Source organism: Pteronotus mesoamericanus, unplaced genomic scaffold (assembly GCF_021234165.1).
Source record: "Pteronotus mesoamericanus isolate MK-2021 breed Mesoamerican mustached bat unplaced genomic scaffold, CSHL_Meso_final scaffold_1066, whole genome shotgun sequence".
Classification (NCBI taxonomy): Eukaryota; Metazoa; Chordata; class Mammalia; order Chiroptera; family Mormoopidae; genus Pteronotus; species Pteronotus mesoamericanus.
This window is the reverse complement of record NW_026555299.1, coordinates 1,348,357-1,367,633: the sequence shown is the minus strand read 5'-3', so window position 1 is coordinate 1,367,633 and position 19,277 is coordinate 1,348,357. Positions and strand designations below refer to the sequence as shown.

Here is a 19,277-nt window from a genome sequence, read left to right as displayed (position 1 = left end):
GTATTTATTAGGTAGGTCCAGGCCTTTATGAAGGTAAAAGACATGAGTAAGGCATGTGATATTTGTAGTACTAACCTCTTGCCTCAGGAAAGGATTTTCCTTTTTGAGCTCTTCAGAAAGATCTTCCCCCTCCAGCCATTCCTTCATGCCAGTCTGTTCTGCCCAAGCATTCACAGTTGCTAGGGCAGCAGCTCGAACATTGTTCTAAATGGAGGAGAGAATCAGTAATGATAACATTAACCATAATTTGGAGGTAGAGAGTGAACATGGCGCTTTCTCTAAGGTCCACACAAACTTGGAACCATACATAATCTAGTTCTATGGTTGTACTAAAACTCCACATTAGCCTTGGCTGGGTGGCTCTGCTGCCAGGAGCATTGTTGCAAACACCAAAAGGGTTGCAGGTTTGGTCTGATTCCCAGTCAGGGTACGTACGGAGAGGGGGTGGGGGGGTGGGGGGGCAGCCGACTGATGTTTCTCACATCAATGTTTCTCTCTCTCCCTTCCTCCCTCTAAAGTCAATAAACATATCCTCAAGTGAGGATTTAAAAAAAAAAAAACGCTCTCTAAATTACAGTAGAAACATAAAACTCCAAATTGTGCAGATCCTATAGTCAACTAGGCAAAACAGTGACCTGGGCATAAAGTATGTAAGGGAAATAAGCCCTTAGGTTTTGTTTCCTGAACTTTTGGGAGCTCTTATGTCCATGTAGTAATTCTACACATTAGAGAATGCATAATGGTTATTCTGAAATTACTAACAACTTTAACATTTATGTTTTTGTATTAACTTGTATTCATAGAATGAGGACTTAATGACATGAAAAATATTAAAATAGCCCAATTCCTTATGGTGAAATACATTACACAAAAATAAAGAGCCATTCAAACACTCAATCTAGCGCTAAAAATAAGAAGCTTACAACACTGAACGAGACTAATGATCTTACTCAAGTACTAGAGGATCCTGCTCTAGTACTTCAGGGAAGTAAGTACATGATCTAAAAATTCATATATTCACTCTTCACACTGATACTTTTAACAAGGATGCCATAATCATAGTACGAACCATTTTCTGAGTGCATACTATATAAAACAGGTACAGGTACCTTATGTACAAACTCATTTAATTCTGTAATAATAAAATCACACAGATAAAGAAAATGAACATCAAAAGATAAATAATTAGGGGTCACAAGCTAGTGATATATCTGGTCATGTTAATACTGCCTGGGAGGTAAAAGTGTTTATTATTTTCCTCTTAATATTCTCTTCAAAGTTTATAAATTGGTTACAGGTTCCTTTACATGTAAGAAAAGAGAATTATTCTTAGCTCCAGAGTGTGGCTGGCTTATTCCAAACAGGGGCTGCAATGAAGAGTCAGGTTACCTTGCTGTCTCCAAGGACTGTGATGATAGGAATACCTAAATTCTTCACATGTTGCTTGATGTTTGGGCCCATGGCTACTGCCAGTTGCTGGAGGATAGTCAACGTCTGCTGCACCTGAGTGGAAAGAGCCAACACTTCATGTTCAAATCATGCACAAGCTGTGTATAAAGCTTTGCAGTCTCCTTTATATAGTCAATACAGTATGCATTGCAGTATGCAATGCAGGAACTCTGGCATACTTTAAGAGACAAGGAAAATCAGCTCTTTATGATGTTACTCTAACTAGCTTATGGGTAATTTTTTAGCCGTGGTCTTTGTTTTTATTAGTTCATAAAATTGGAGTATAGACTACAGATTATACTGCTTTATAATTTTAAAAGTAAAACCTAGTTTAAGAGAATCCTGACATAAAAATCCAAATTTAAAATTTAGAAATTAAGCATGTTTATGTATATTACAAGCAGCTTTATATGAAGATACTGAACATTAGAGTCCTATAAAAAGCGAATCTGAGCTTTATAAAAATTTGACTAATAAACTTGCCATCTATGAGCATATCTTGCAGCACACCAAAGAAATGGAAGAAAGCTAGTTCTAGTTCAAAGCAAATAAAGTGACCACTCATTTTTCTTCTGGCAACAGTTTCATTGAAAGAGAACCTCCTGGCCCTGACTGGTATGGCTGTGGGTTGGCGTCATCTCGCAAACCGAAAGGTCCCCTGTTCAAATCCTAGTCAGAGCACAGGCCTGGGTTGTGGGCCAGGTCCCTGGTTGGGGGCGTGCAAGAGGCAACTGATAGGTGTTATCTTTCGTGCATCGATGTTTCTCTCCCCCTTCCTCCCTCCTTTTCCCTCTCCATAAAAACAAATAAGTAAATAAAATCTTTTTTAAAACAAGAAAGAAAGAAAGAAAAAGAAAAAAGAACCTCCTGAAAGGGGAAGGGAGTAAGAAAAAGAACAGGCATGAGCACTACGTACCAAGATTTTATTTGAATCATTGAGTCGACCCTTTAAGGCAGTTGGAAGTTCACCTATGTTTGGTTGGATAAATTTTGCTTCATTGATAATACCTGCTACTTCATCTAGGCCTTCTTTCCTGATCTTCCAATTTTTGTCACCAATCTTAGATATCAACTCGGAGGTGATTTTATCACTGAAAAAACAGAAGACGCCTTAATTCCGGACTCCTAAAAATTGATGTCAAAGAAGTACCCCTGACTGAGAAAGAGAAGGCAGATTAAAAATTCAGTTTAATAAGTCAAATAAACCATTTCCAACAAACCTACCTTATTTCTGTCCTTGGCAAAAGATCCACAACGTCATTGCCCCCATCGTCTGGTTCATCTCCATCTTCTCCTTCATCGGTACCACTTATGCTGTGTTTGGAAATCCCTCTGGTTGGGGCAGGTGGGCTCTGCCCTTGCATCTACACCCAAACAAATACATCAGTGAAGCTAAGGAACTTGTTGAAGGACACGAGAGCAAACGAGCTGGAGAATGGTGCCTATGTCAAAGTTTCATATTCCTTCATAATACTTAATACTTACAAGGTACATGTCTTAATTCCTATTTACATTCCAATTTTGAGACTATGTGGCAAAGAATATTTTTATAAAACCTATTAGAGTCTGACTTCTCCATCATGAAGCTGTTTTTTGACTTGTATGCCCAAGACAATATACAGCATGTCTGCCAAAACTTAGCAAATTCCATTAGAAAGTTTATTCAAAGAGGAACAATATTTTTTACTTAAAACATTTTTTAATGTTATATTTAATGTACTTTTTGAATAGGTCATACATTCAAAATACTGGGTTGGCCAAAAAGTGCATTAGTTTTTTCATAAAAAAGACACAGTTTTCTTTTTCACCAATAACTTTATTGATTTGGGTATTTTGAGCATGCCGGCTTTCTCCCGCTATTGGCTTCTAGTGGTGGGTAGAGGCCAGGGGTGCTGCTAAACATCTTCCAATGAATAAGACAGCCCCACAGCAAATAATTATTTGGCCAAAATGTCTATAGTACCAAGAAACTTCACAAACCAGTTTGGACACGTTCAATTAGTCACAACATCTTCTCCATACACTGCATAAGTCTTGTCTTTGCATTTCAGTTGTGTTTTTACCTTTCTTGAAATAATAAACTGTAATATACCAAAAAAGTTGCATATTTTCTTCCATCTTCCATATTAAAATGGCTGCACAAAAATTCACCAATTTTGATCAGTTTTTTATAAAATGCGTGGTGATATGACAGCTGTCACAATACAATCTAATAAAATTGTTTTGAATGAAGTTAAAGACAACTAAGCACTCCTAGAACCACTGTATGGAAGAAACATTAATGGACTTTTGCCAACCCAGTATTTGAAATTCCAAAGGCACAAAGGATATAAAGGGGAAAGTCTCCCATCCAATATGATAGCTACCCTGTTCTCTTTCTCTTTCACAGTCCAAGTAATCAATTTCTTAGGAACTATTGCCAGGGATACTTTATACATATAAAAGCAAATACATACATATTGTTCATTCCAAAGGGTTAAAAGTTTAAACTTAATTAATATGAGTTTTCTTAAGTCCACCAAGAGATTATCATTGGTGAAATCTTTACCTTCTCAAATTCTGCATCTATCTGGGATAGGAGGGCAGGCTTTTCATCTTCAAAGAACATTCGTAAAGAGGGACCAACATACAGATACATCACACCAAGCAGGGTGATAGCAGAAGTCCTCACAGCCTGGCAGAACAAAAGGAATTTTCCAAGTCATAACAGAACCACAAAGATGGTGGTTGTACTGTTCATATATGTGCTGGTATGTACTCACTGGGTTTGTTGCAGCAAGAGCTGTCTTCACATTGCTAATGAAAGCTTTCACATTCAATCTGGAAGAAATAACATTTAGAATTAAAAACAAACAAAACTCTCAAAAGAGTTTTATAAAGCCAGGTTCTGGAAGTGGCTTCCTTTGGATGTGTCCCAGAATCTCCCCTGTATTACTTTCTGCACTCATTTGAAGTGAGCTTTAAATATTATTTATATACTAATCACTCCAAAATCCAGTGTTAACTTCTCTCCTGAACTCCAGATTCAGATAGCCAACTGCCTTTGTGATATTTCCATTTATATATAAAACACATTCTGAGTCATAACACTTCCACCTCCACAAAGAATGTCCAAGCCACTGTAATTTCTTGACAGGATTATTCCAATAGCTTACTAAGTAGTCCACCTGCTTCTGCCCTTGATCCTCACTATCTGTTTTGGCTACAGTTAGAATAATCCTGTTACTCTTCTGATCAAAACCTTCAATCTTCAATATCAGTTTCTAATTCCTTCTCTCCACTCCCACTTTCAAAAGAGACCAACATTCCTAGTGCCCTTATCATGCCAGGTCCAGTTCTCAGCATTTTACATATCTTTCACAACAACTCTATGAGGTGCCAGTTGGGCATTTTACAGAAAGGTAAATTAGGTCAAAAGAGGAGCAGTCTCGCCCTGACTGGCGTGGCTCAGTGGACTGAGTGCCGGCCTGCGAATGAAAGGGTCTCTGGTTTGATTCCTAGTCAGGGCACATGCCTGGGTTACAGGCCAGGTCCCCAGCAGCAGGCATGTGAAAGGCAACTACACATTGATGTTTCTCCCTCCCTCCCTCCCTCCCCCGTCTCTAAAAATAAATAAAATCTAAAAAAAAAAAAAAAAAAAAAAGAGGTGCGGTCTCTAGCCCAAGACTACACCGCTGGAAAGCAGCAGATTAGACATGACTCCATGTGGTCTAGCTTCACAGACCACCTTCTGAACCCCTATTCTCCTATCTGAAATTTTAGTTCATAGCTCTTCTGCAGCCCAGTGCCTCACTTGCTCTAAACAGGGCCTTCCAACCAGATTTCTGCTGCATTAGAAACAAAAATAAAAACAAAACAAACTTAGAAGTGCTGTATGACCTGGCTTCCTCATTTTTCTCCAATTCTATCTCCTACCACTCTCCACTCCCTCACTTATTCCACCCCAGCTACATGCTGAAGAACAATCCCTCTTTCCTATTTTTAAATATATCACATGTGCTTCTACCACTGGGCTTTTGCACTTGCTGTCCCTTGGTATACAGAATGTTCTCATAGAGTGTCTCACCTAACTCTCTCATGTCATGGTAGGAACCAGAATGCCTATGTTTAAATCTTGGTTTCGCCATTTCCTAGCTGTGACTTGGATAGATTACTTAAGCCTTCTGAGCCCTAGTTTTCTTATTTATAAAAGAGATAACAATACCTCAATTTTTTATGATGATTGAGTTAAATAAATTATTTAGAAAATGCCCAGCATAAAGTAAGCTCTATAAAATTTTGATAAACAAATGTGTTCAATATACAAATAAGTTTGGGAAAACATCAAGTTAAACAAGCTTCTCTAGGGCATGACTTCTGAGAGCCTTTAATTCACCAATGTGCATTATAGGTCTCTAAATAAATATGATTTTATATAGTGATTTACAAATGTATTTGATTAGCAATCTTTACAAAGTAGCTTTTGTGTGGGACCATTATTAATGCTCACAGAAAAATAACTTAGAGAATGTTAGTGGATATCAAAATGCAGGAGCACAAGTCAATATAGACAGTCCCCAGCTTATGATGGTTCAACTTAGGATTTTTTTACTTTACAATGGTGTGGAGATACACATACTATATTACATGAGATATTCGACACTTCAGATGATTTTGCCCCACTGTATGCTAATGTAAGTGTTCTGAGCATGTGTAAGGTAGTCTAAGCTAAGCTATGATGTTCAGTGGGTTAGGTGTACTAAATGGATTTTCGACTCATGATATTTTCAACTTACAATGAATTTACTGGAATGTAATCCCATCATAAGTCAAAAAACATCCATATAGACTTTTTAAGGAAAAAGTGTAGTTTTGCTTTATATAAACTCTGGTTTCTCAGAAATAAGCACAGATAGCTAAAACAAATATAATCACCAGTTAGAGATTGGCAAAACAATTATTTTGTATTGAATATTTTCTGACTTACCCAGAAAAACCAAATTCTTTTATTGCATTTGACAGCCAATTCAGAGTTTCTGATTGATTCTTGGGATTCTTCTGGGAGAAGGCGAGTGACATAACCTGGAGTAGGAGAAAGAAAAACAAAACCACAAATCTGTGTTTTCTCTCATATTTCTCATAGAAATCTAGCATGACATTAAGACAGAAGTGGATGAAATACGGTTTTATGATGCTAAAACAACGGTAAGAATGACTTGAGGAATAAAATACTTACCCTACACAAGAAAATGACGTAAGTGACAGTGGTTTTAAAAGCATTTTGGGCTATTAACAATTTTTCATTAGGATCACCTTGGGTTATATCCTAAGATAAAATTACTGTCATCTTTAATAGAATATTCTTGACTAAGATAAAATTTAATTATCATGCCATAGTATATTATTAATGGTAAAATAAAAACACAGTATCAAAAAGAGCTTTACTTGAGAAGACAGGAAGTAAACTTAATTAGTAATCTTAAATTAAAATTTGGAAAAAAATACTAGAAAAACTTGGGGCAAGAGAGCTCTGTGTCACTAACCTGTTCAGCTGTCCATGGCAACATACAAGCTTCAGCTATTGCTGTCATAGCTTCTTTTGCATTGTTCCCACATTTCACATCTCCAATCTTGTCTACAAGACCATCCAAGACAATCTGAGCTGAAGTTTTGGAAAAATTTCCTTTCTGGGCAATTAAAGCAACTATATGAAGCTTCATCTGCATCACCTAACAAGGATAAAATTATGATAAAGTTATGAGTAAGCCAAAGATATTTATTTATGTACTTTAAAAGATTTTTATTTTTAGAGAGGGAGGAGAGGGAAGAGAGGGAGAGAAATATCATATGTGAGAGTGCCTCTCATGTGCCCTCAAGAGGGGACCTAGCCCAAAAACCAGGCATGTGCCCTGACCTGGAATCGAACCCTCAACCTCTAGGTTTGTGGGACAACACCTAACCCACTGAGCCATACCAATCAGGGTTATACTTATTTTTTATAGCAGCCTAAAGATGTAACAGTCAAGGACAGCTGAGAACATGACCAAACTAAAATCAGAATTTTAAACAAAGAAGCAAAATAATTTTTATTCTTTAATTGTTATCAATTAAAGTAGCTAAGTAACCAGTAAGAGAAAATAAACAAATCACTCAATGCTTTAAAATCTTAACAATTCTACCACATGGAAATTTTATGAATTGAAAAATTTGATTTCTATATTCTCCTTATAAAATTATTTGCACAGTATTGAATCCACATCTTTCAATACATCATAAATGACCATACTAACTACATAACTCAGAGTTCTTGATAGAGTTGCTCACACGAAGACTGTAACCCTCATGGACACACACAACAGAATTTGAGAGACTTAAAGAACTTGCAGGTTTTTAAGTGGAAGAAAGAAAGAAACTTGGAAAAAAATTTAAAGATATTAATGTAATGATGGCTGGTGTATTGGACTTGAGACCCTTTTGCCCATAAATATTTCCCTTTGTTCTGTCTGAATGTTTAAATAATAAGTGTTTGCAAGGATGTAGAAAAACTGGAACTCTCTTGCATTGTTGGTATGAATATATACAACTCTGGAAAACAGTTTGGCGGTTCCTCAAAAAAGTTAAATGTGGAGTTACCATGTGACCCAGCAATTCAACATCTAGATATATACCCGAGAGAATTTAAAATGTATTCCCATAAAGACTTGTTCTTTAGACAAATGTTCATGACATCATTATTCATGAGAGCCAAAAAGTGGAAACAATCAAAATGCATGTCAACTAATAAATGGGTAAATAAAATGCCATATATCCATATAATGGAATATTATTTAGCAACAAACCACAACGTAGAGTTCATACATGCTACAATATGAACAGTAAAAATATTATGCAAAGTAAAAACTAGACACAACAAAAGGCTACATTTTGTGTCATTCCATTTATATGCAATGTCCAGGAGAAGTAATCCATGGAGACAGAAAGTAGATTAATAATTGCCAGGGACTATGAATCTACCAGAGTGGGGCGGCGGTGAGGGAGGGATGTGGGAAGGAACAGAGTGACTGCTGATGGGTATGGGGTTTCTTTTCGAGGTGATGAAAATATTCTAAAATTATATCGTGGTAGGAGTTGTAGAAGTATGTGAATAACCTAAGAACTGCTGTATTGTATACTTTCCAATGGTGAGTTTTATACTCTCAATGAAGTTGTTATAAAGGAAAAAGTGTATCAAATTATCCCTTGTTACAGACCTAACACACAGGAAGGTAGCAGCTGAAATCAGGTGTGCTTCCTTCACCTATCTGAGCAGCTGCATAAATAGGAGTTTTAAAAGTGGTTTGAGGGGAAGAGGGCAGTTCGAGGACCTTTCAGCATAGAAGGATTTTATAGAGCTGGGTAGAATGGATGAGGCACCGTAAAACGGAGCTACGGGGAGTAAGAGGAGGCTAAAGATCCCACAGAGAGAATAAGAGATGGCAGAAGAGAAGGGAAAAAGAAACTAGCAGGATGCTAAAAACAGCCTGAAACATTAAAAAAAAAATTGCTTTTTACCTGAGGCCTCTATGTATATACCTGGGAGAAGGAAACTCTTTTCCTCTTTTCCTTCTTGTGTCATTTTCCTTATACCTAACTTTTTGTACTAAATAACAGTATTGCTAAATTTCATCTCTACTGTCAGTTAATTAAATAGACTGTGGTGATTTTTCATTGGCAATTTAAAGACTGCATTTATTTTTTATCCGAACAAATAAGAAAGCTATCTCACTGTTTATCCCTCCTTTGAATATGTAATGATTGAGGACTTCTAGGCCTAAATAATGAAGAGAAAATGCATATATATAAATTAGACAAACAATACACATTTATTCATTTAAAATTAGATGACACATTTCTGAGTGATTAAAAAATAAAAAGCTAAAAGTCATGACCAAAACTATACCTCTCTATTACTCCATACAAAGATATTATGGAAATTACTTTGAGAAGATATGAAATCTCCAGTTAAAAAAATACCTGAAAATTAGTTTCTTTCCAACCAGGTTTCTTGGCCAGCATCCTCACTAATGCCTGGCATGGCATTTCTGTTCGGTCCATTAGCTCAACAGCCTTAGAGTAAAACCAGAGAATAAGAGTTAAGGGGTAATGAGTAGTTCCAAGGAACAGCATATAACAAAATGGGAATGGAAATAAAAAGGGATACAGAGGGACCTTATATAATCTATGTTACAATTGTTTGTTAGGTTGGATATTTGATATATGGTTATTATATTAATACCAATGAGACATTTTTTCCCACATTTTAGGAATTCAGAATTTGCTCCAAGGAAAGTAATGGTTACATAGTTTTCATTGGCCTAGTGTGTGGCAGAAACTGCTTAATATTTTGACTTATTTGATTTTCCTAAAAACACAGAAAAGTAGAGTAGGTTAGAAGTGGTTAAGTATTAAATTTCAAAGACACATAAATTCAGGGTGAAACACAACATGTGGCAGAGGCTGGACCGGAAGCCAGGTTTCCTGCCTCAAGTCCCAGAGCTCTTCCAGCTTCTCCACCCTCCTCATCAGCACCAGAGTGCAGGCCGAAATGCACCCCCATGCTCCTTTCCCACCCAGATTTTCGCAAGGAGCTTCTCCCACCGAGTGGTAATATCTGCTCCTCCAAGAATCATGGCAACGAAGAGGGAAACATAGAAATGGATGAGGGGATGGTTTAAGCGGAGAGATCTGCTTGCCTACTAGTATTAAAAAACAAATACCATAATATTAAAATTCATCTAAACCTTGTAATTCAGAATAAACCTAATTTTCTTGGGTAAGTACTAAGTTATGATATTGGAGAAAACATAGGAAGCAGATGTTGAAAGATAAACACTACATAGCTAAAAAACAAAAAAAAAAAACCCACTTTATTTTTAGGTAACACTCTGAAATGTGTTCACTTATGAAACACAGCAATAGGACAAGCTTTCCATTTTCAGTTTCATCACTTCTATATAATGTAATTTTCTTTCACACTCAACTCATCCGTATGCCCCTACCTTTTGGAACTCCTCCATGCAGGCCAGTCTTTCCTTCCAGTTACTGCTGTCTAGAAGTTGTATACATGTAGCAGGAAGGACAGCTGACGCTTTTTCTTCGCATACTTCAATCTGTAAGATACAGACACATTAAAGTTAAAAACCACTTGAGGAAACAGAGAGCAAGAATGTAAAAATACAAGAACATTCCTATAAGCATGCTACAATATCTGAAGCTTCTATTTTTGTACCATAAAAGGGAAGTTTGTCTAAGGCAGTTTCAAGAAGTTGAAAAGTATGAAATAACTACATCTTGTAGAATTCAGGAAAGAAAGGACTTAAATCTTCTCATAGATATTGACTCCCCAGGGTTTTATGGGTCTGAGACATACTATATAATACTGACCGAGAGCTCAGGCTCCACTATTTCTTTGATCTCCAATCCTTTCTTATTCTTGGTTCCAGTGCTCCCTGTGCCTCCTGGTGCGCTTGGTTTCCCCTTCTTAGGTGGTCCGCCAGTCTACAAGCAATTTAAAAAAAAATTAAACCACTCAAGGATTTAGAAGAATGTTTCTTAAACTTCTGTGGGTCAAAGACTTCTTGAAAATTTTACTGAAATGGGGGATCATTGTAACTATGTATGGTTACTTATTGTGGTGATCATTTCATAATATATACAAATATCAAATCATTACATTATACACATAAAACTAATATAATGTTGTATGTGATTTATATCTCAATAAAAACTTTTTTTAAAATGAAGGATAACTCAGCCAAGAACAACAAAAAAGGGTATTTTTAGTGCCCACAGCACTGAGCTCTTTCAAAGGCAGACTTGCTGAAGACTGTTCGTGGGGGAAACCGGAGGCCCCATAACAAGAACTTAAGAGAGTCCCTAGACAAGTGTTCACTTAGAGGAAGGCCATATTTGCCCTGGGCACTTTCGCCTCTTCTACACTGAACGGAGATAATAAGGCCTGGACTGGTATGGAGACAGTGATGCAATTCAGAAGCATTATCAGCAAAATGATGAAGGTGATGTTATTTATGCTAAGTGTCTTGCCACATTTTATTTCATTATTTAATGATACTTTCTGATCCCTTAAAATGCACTCATGTATTTCCATTACCATTTTTTATCTCTATTAAAGTCTCAAGTAGCCAAATGTACTGTTGGAATACTCTGCCTTCATGAACTGATGTTCTGCTGTATTTTGAATGTGGTAATGAGTTTATTTCTCAAATGAAATCATATTGGAAAGACAACCATTAACCTGAGATTCAGACCCTACCTTATACAAATTCTAATTTTTAAACCATATTTTCCAAGTCATCTATTAACCTTAGTAGCAGGTGCCTTTTTTAAGGGTCCTGGTTTGGATGCTGAAATGTCCTTTGTGTCCTTATCTCCTGCAGCCCCTGAAGAAGCAGGCCTTCCAGGAACAGGCTTGAATTCCTTCTTTTCAGCTGCCTGTCCAGCTTTCTTACCATGCACCAGCTCTACTTTCTCTGAACATTCTTTGATCTGGAGAATGAAATTGAGATGAACATCATCAAGCCCAACTTTGAAATACAATCACTAACTTATTACATATTAGATCATTTAAACCACAACTATATGAGAATTCAGAGAGAAAAGTTTCCTTTTCAACAAAGATAAATTACCCAGACTTTCTTATCTTTTTATTTCTATATAAATTAGAATTATAATAACCACATTTTTCATAGAAGACACTCATATTTAGAAAGATACTTTTCCAGATATTAGACAAAATGTATCTTAAAACACTGTTTTCATCTTTATAGGTTATGGTCACTAAGCTTTATTTTTTTTGTTATAATTTGAAAGGTATTTCTACTAGTATGATAACTGGAACTTGGAATGAAACTTAAATCTTCAAAAGCTGTGTTTTCAAACTCTAGGTTTGAACCACCAGTGGTGATGAAATAAATTTCACAAGTTGATATCAGCACTTTTGTCTTAATAAAACGGGACAAAATTGAAAATAAAACCATAATGCACTGTTGTCCAGTTTCATCATAATCTATTACTGACTTACCTTATCAAGCTTAAGTTTGTCTACATCAACTAAGAATGGGTTTACTGCCTTCTCACCAACCACCTTCAAAGCGGTACCCAATGCTTCAAATGCAGCATCTCTGACTTCAGAAGCAGAATCACTGATGTGCTTTAGTCCGAAAGTAAACAAAATCATGTCAATACAAGGAACTGTAAGCTTACTGATTTTTAAGTCATACTAATGGTTGTTAGATAAAGAATTTGCCTTTTATGCTTCACTGAAGCTAAGTATAGCTTTCCTTTTGTCAATTAACAGTTACCCTTTCACAAATTCTTTTTGGCTTAAGGAAACCTCTGATATCTATTCAGCATGTAAGTGCTTCCTTCTCCTTCTACCCTCTATCTAAAGTGCCTCACATTCACATAATCTTCAAATACTCCAAACTGTATGGCTGTGCTTGGCCAGATCCAGCTAAACACCAGTAAATGGGGCAAGTAAGAAACAAAATGTTTAGCAATTAGTGGAACTTGTGCTTCAAGGATAGGAACACAACAATACAACAATTTGGATTCAGTTTCCAAAGCTTCTCAAAAGACTATAATATTCAGTGTTAAAGTTAAATAATCACTGTACATAGTTAGCAGGGGAAAAAAAATCTTTCCTAGATATAAAATATTCCCCCAATTTTGAAGAGAGTCTATACCTTAAGCAGAGCTGCACAAAAGGGCTTTAGCAAGCTCTTAGGCAGGGTAGAAGCAGTGCAGTGGCGGAAGCTTCTTGCAATAAAAAGCGATGTCTGCTGCTTGATGGTTGGATTTTTATTATCCATTACTGCTAAAACATCCTCACTGATGTTCTGTAGTGTGGTCTTTAGAAAGAAAATGTGGTCAATGAGCTTCTTTCAACTATAAAGAACAATCAAAATATCACATTAACAAACTATCACATAGACAAGAGTGCAAACTCATGTTGTCAACTTACAGTAAGGAAGATTGCATCGATTGCCTCCTGCAGAGCTTGTACTACTTGAGGCTTCTTCTCTTTGAATTTTTCCAAAATGGTTGGCACAACCTATAAAAATGAACAGCTGGAATATTATCTGGCAACAAAAAGGAATGATGGAACCTTGAAAGCATTATGCAAAGTCAAAAAAGCCAGTCATAAAGGATCACGTATATATGATTCCATTATATGAAATGTCAAAGCTATAAAGACAGAAAGCAGATCAGTGGTTGCCAGGGTCTAGGAGTAGGGAAGAATGGGAAATGACTGATAATGGGCATAGGGTTTCTTTTTGGGGTGATAAAAATGTTCTGGAATTAGATAGTGGTAATGGTTACACAATCTTGTGAATATACTAAAACCACTGAATTATACACTTTAAAAAGAGGGTGAATTTTATAGTATGTAAGTTATAGCTCAAAAAAAGCTGTTACTAAAACAATGGCTCATCAAAACAAAAACGGTGAATCTCTAAGTTGGATTAAAAAAAGTGCTTTTGTTCTCTGAAGGGCACAAGAACCTCATGCTAGAACAATTAAGGGCTCCAATTCTGTCCGCCACAGCAGTACCTCTCAACCTTTTTTCAGCATCTACCCTTCATATGCTGCCATAAAACCATTTTTATCTAAATAATAAATAACAATAAGTTACACCTCTTATCAGATAAAATAATTCTGAATGAGGTGTATTTACAGGTATAGTATATAATTCTTCCTCCCTACCCAAGGTTCCAATATGCCACACTGGACTAGGCTGTCCTGCCCCTTCCCTACACTAAAGAAAAAATTAGTAGCAGAAATTGCAGCAATTTTGATCAGAATTACATCCTTTTATTCAAGAGCTCAGTTTAGGTCAGTAAAGTTGGAATTTCTATAATTTTTATTTTATCTTGTAAACTATCACTAATTCACTAAATATTTATTGAATGCCTAATGTATCTATTGAGTGCCAGGCAGTATATTAGCAGGGAAATTAAAGTTGTTTTTTTAAGGTCCAAAAGATATAGGCAAAGTTTAATGGCATCCAAAATAATTTTTTTCCATGGTTTCACAGAAGTGATACATATTATAAAAAGCATGGTTTCCATGAAGAAATATCAAAAACTTTTTAATACTAGTAGTTATAAACTTAAAAATCAAGATATTTCCATGGTTATAAAGCTAAAGTTCACTTTTATATATATCGCCAAAAAGATAGTTTAGAAACAGCTAAAGAAAATAAAGCAGAACCACTAACATGTTTGTTATTAAACACTGTATATGATATAATTTTAAGGAGGTGGGGGAATCCCCAAACTACAAAGTACTGGGGACATTCTTTAAGTTGTACAACAGAATGTCACAAAGCCAGAATCAGAACTGAAACTAGATGGCCAGGCAACCATCCAACTATAATTTAGTAAATTAAAATGTATCTTAAAAATTGTTTACTAGCTTTAATAGTTATTCTTAATACAAAAGTATAAAATATTCTAATACGTAACAAAAAGTTGACCAAAAGCTAATTAGTACACTGATAACGTATACACAGATATTATATAATATGTTGAGCACTATAAAAATATTAATTAGCCCTGGCCAGTGTGGCTCAGTGGACTGAGTGCCAGCCTGCAAACTGAAAGGTCACTTCGATTCCCAGTTAGGGCACATGCCTGGGTTGCAGCCAGGTCCCAGTAGGGGGTGTAGGAGAGGCAACTGATGGATGTATCTTTTGCACGTCAATGTTTCTCTTTCTCCCTTCCTTCCCCCTCTCTAAAAATAAGTAAGTAAAATCTTTAAAAAAAAGAGAGAAGACTTTAAAAATGTATTAATTATAATTTTACTTCAATTTATGATTTATATGTCTAAGGCTTTTCTTAAAAAGCTTTTTATTTATTTAATTTTAGAGAGAGGGGAAAGGATTTATTTATTTAATTTTAGAGAAAGGGGAGAGAGATACAGCGATGTGCGAGGGAAACATTGATCAGTTGCCTTTCACATGCCCCCAGTCAGGCATATGCCCTGACCAGGAATCAAACTGGTGACCTTTTGGTCTGTAGGATGACACCCATCCCATCAGTCAGGGCTAAGGCTTTTTTTGGACCCTTATTTTTACTTCCTGGTAACAAGCTAGTCATGATTTATTTTTATTTGGTACCACCTTTTTATTTTCAGTTAAGTTCTCTGAAATTATTTTTAATGCTATGAGTTAGCAAGCTCCAAACACCATAACTAAGTGAAGCTAGATATTAGCTTCACAATATAAAACTGACACATGGTTACGGACCATTAGGAGACTCTTATGTTCATCTAGAGAATAAAATGATCAAGTGGCTAGCAAGTTAAATTCTAAAGTCCAGTACAATTTTCAGATGCTGAGTCATTCTAAGGAATTCAGATTTAGAGGCCAACTGACAGATGCCCACAGTTAACTTAATTTATTAAAACTGTTACTAAACTCAACTGCTTCCAAATTTATACAAAGAAAATAGTATATTCAACCAATGTCTCCAGTGAGATTTTCTTAGAATAAATTAAACTGATATATCACTAACAGTGTAACCTATATAAAATGTCTCAAATATATGAGTAGATTATTTTTCAAATAGGAAAACACTATACAATGCATTTTATGTACTAATTTCACTTCTAGTTTTATATTGCCTTTTCTTCTCTCATTTTTGCTCTGTCCTGGATATCCTAAATTTTATTTTATCCTGTTATACTATATATAATATTGTAAGAACAAAGCAAGATATTAATCAATAACTAATAAGCAAATCAACTCAACTAAGTACTTTAGGCTAATTGCTTGATTTTCTATATAAAGCTAATGAATTTAGTTATAACTGACATTTTTATTGAAATGTTGTGAGGAGTTATGCTCAATATTAATAAAACTTAGTGAGAAATGTACTTTACCCAATATATAAAGATCTATGCCAGAGCTGTTTTAAAGTTTAGAGCAAACTAGCCTGACATTCTTGATAACATTGTTGATTTGTACTTAAAAAGCATTACTTACGTGTCCTGCATATTGTCCAAATTTCTTCCTTAGCCCAACAGCCAGGCCAGTAAGACATTTTGCTGCCAAAGCCACCAACATGACATTGGTGTCCTTTCCAACTACCTACAAAAAGGGAACAAAGGAAAACAAAACAGTCAAAGCCCTGTAGAAGGAAACTGAAAACTTCCTCTTAAAAGAATTCTAAAAGCTATTATGTTAATAGATAGCCAATTACATTTCCTACAAAAGAGGGGATTCTTCTTTAACAGTATCAAATTTGGGAGCTTCCCTAAAGTTTAGTCTCCTATCTTGAAGTTTTACATACATACATACGCTTGCGTGTGCGTGTGTGTATGTATTACCATAACTTCCAGCCGCTAACTCTCCATAAGTGGTAGTCTGGCCATCAGAGGAGGAGGCGACTGATAATGGCAGAGAAGCTGGAGGCCTGTTGACTTTGCTTTGGGTCAGGGAAAGCTAAGACAATGTTTCTCGGGAAGAGCCCACAGGGCAGCAGCTCTAACATTTATACCCCAGGAGCATCAGCAGAAACTGCTATAGGTACTGTCAAGAAGTCCATACAGATTCTAAATTGCGAACACCCTTGCAACCATTCCTCTGAGGGAGCTTCTGGCTTTGCAGCTGCCGTTTTAATTACCAAAAGATCATCAAGTTTGCATTTAGAGGCTCTTGGCAGAGCTTCCTCCAGCACCATCTGTACTACCACCCTCCTGTACTACACCCCACAGACCCTAGCACTTATCAAAACTCGCAGGTAGTAGCTGTTCCTGTGTCACTTTAGTAAGCCAGTGACTATGCCTGGGTTCCTTCCAGCTAAGATTTTACTGTGGTATACTGCCCAAGTCAGCTGGTGTTAAAAAGCTGCTTCATTTTTAAGTGCCCCTAATCCTTGATTTTTTTACTCTTTTCATAGGTAGAAGTAATGCTTCCATTTTACTTTGGATTTTATATAGTCCCTAAGATCTGGTATTCTGCTAACCAGAATGCTTTATTCCAAACTCTCCAAATAAAACAATTAGTAATGCACAGCATGCAAGAGCGTTCCAATCGGTACCTGTATGTATGCCTTAAGTGCTGAGGAGTAAGGATTAAGAGGTTAACATTCATCTAAAACGAATTTGATAACAATTTTATAGGTGTTTTATAATCCTTATTTAATATTCACCCAAACCCTATAAAGTAGGTGCTATTATTATCTCAATTTTGTAGATTTCAAAAATTAAATACAGGTTAACTTGCTCAAAGGTCACAGAGCTCGCAAATAGTAACGCTGTGGTTCAAACCTAGGCCTGATTTGACAGCAAAGCTCTTGCTTTCTTCCTCGCAGCACTTTCCTGGTCACTCACAGGCAAGCACAGAGTTATGAAAAATCAGAGCTATGAGTTGCCTGATGTGCACATTCCCAGCTGAGACAGAACAAAGCAACACTCTGCATTCTTCTTTCAGCTTGTACACACTAAACAAGTATCTTTTTTCATGGTCTATTTAGTGCCCTTTTTTTTTGCATTTTCGTGCTTTTTGTATGTCCTTTCACTGTTCAAAATGGCCCCTAAACATAGTGCTGAAGTTCTGTCCAGCATTCCTAAACACAAGAAGGCTGTGATGTGCCTTACACAGAAGTTTTGTATGTTAGGTAAGCTTTGTTCAGGCCGAGCTACAGGGCAGTTGGCCATCAGTTCAATGTTAATGAATCAATAATATATATTAAATATCTTGAAAAAGAATAGAACAAGTTATGTATTGTTTTACATATCAGTTGATGAAAATGTTATGATCAAAGGGTTGCAGGACCCTAACCCTGAATTTCCCTTAGGAATAATGGGAATAATTAGGAATAATTGCTAATTCAGAGTTTGTGGTAATTTTATAGAACACTTCTACCAGGGATAATGAGAATTACTGTACTTACATGTGTATATAATTAAAGATTAACCTCCTCCCCCCACCATTTTAATCCTCTGTAACTTCAGGCTGAGAAAACGAAGTTTTCAACCTTGCTATACTCAAGGTCTTCAGTTTGTTCTTAAGCCCTACAACTACATCCATGGTGTTTGACCTATACTTTCAGATTTTATGAAAAGCCACTATATACAAAAATATCCACCGGCAGCAGTCAACTTGATTAGACCTAAGCAATACCAAAGGAATATTTTCTAAAAATATTTTCCTTATTTAGTATTTGCCTGCTTTATAATTAACCACATGCCCCACATCCTTTAACATGCTGATACAACATGGTATGGCATCATTTGCTATCTAACAAAACAACTCTTTATATTTACTATCTGTCCCCTTAAATAGAGTCAATTTAAATAGTTTATCTGACAGAATTATAAAACTGGAATATTTGGATCTAGATCAGCAAGATCTTCTCTTCTTGAGGTTTCTACATGCTATTAAATAGCATAAAGTCAAAGTGATAATAAACACAGATTGAAAATCAATCCCTCCAAACTAATCTAGGACAATCATTTTAAACAATCCTTCAAATATGAATGCCTGTAATTTAAAAACCATCAATAGTGTTCCGTAAATAGCAATGTTGTTGTGATAAAAAGGATGACCAATAAAGAGAAATTCAATGGCCTGAACTGTTGCTGGGATACCAATGTGGAAACTCCTCACATTACCTTCTTTAATGCTTTTACTAAATCCGCATAATCGCCTGCTTCTAACTTGGGGTTTTTCACTAGTACTTCTACAGCCTCCAGGGCTTCTTTTCTCTCTTGCCATTTTTTTGCCTCCTGCAAGACACAAGATGAGTCATTTGTAGAACAGAAAATAAGAGGGCAAAATAAAA

At 36.1% G+C, this 19,277-nt stretch overlaps 1 protein-coding gene across 2 annotated transcripts in view; it reads right to left on the bottom strand.

The window, feature by feature from the left end:
* Positions 1–19,277, bottom strand: part of CKAP5 (cytoskeleton associated protein 5) — an 83,688-nt gene that overhangs the window by 26,602 nt on the left and 37,809 nt on the right. For both annotated transcript variants that reach the window (XM_054587058.1, XM_054587059.1), the window contains exons 8-24: positions 19,108–19,221; positions 16,475–16,579; positions 13,451–13,540; positions 13,173–13,337; positions 12,509–12,637; positions 11,791–11,973; positions 10,852–10,965; positions 10,467–10,577; positions 9,442–9,534; positions 6,972–7,157; positions 6,416–6,510; positions 4,212–4,269; positions 3,998–4,123; positions 2,674–2,813; positions 2,366–2,540; positions 1,390–1,503; positions 76–204 (exon numbers count right to left, since the gene is read on the bottom strand). In XM_054587058.1, coding sequence (XP_054443033.1) covers positions 76–204; positions 1,390–1,503; positions 2,366–2,540; positions 2,674–2,813; positions 3,998–4,123; positions 4,212–4,269; positions 6,416–6,510; positions 6,972–7,157; positions 9,442–9,534; positions 10,467–10,577; positions 10,852–10,965; positions 11,791–11,973; positions 12,509–12,637; positions 13,173–13,337; positions 13,451–13,540; positions 16,475–16,579; positions 19,108–19,221 — 2,127 coding nt within the window. The remainder of the gene's footprint in view (positions 1–75; positions 205–1,389; positions 1,504–2,365; positions 2,541–2,673; positions 2,814–3,997; positions 4,124–4,211; positions 4,270–6,415; positions 6,511–6,971; positions 7,158–9,441; positions 9,535–10,466; positions 10,578–10,851; positions 10,966–11,790; positions 11,974–12,508; positions 12,638–13,172; positions 13,338–13,450; positions 13,541–16,474; positions 16,580–19,107; positions 19,222–19,277) is intronic.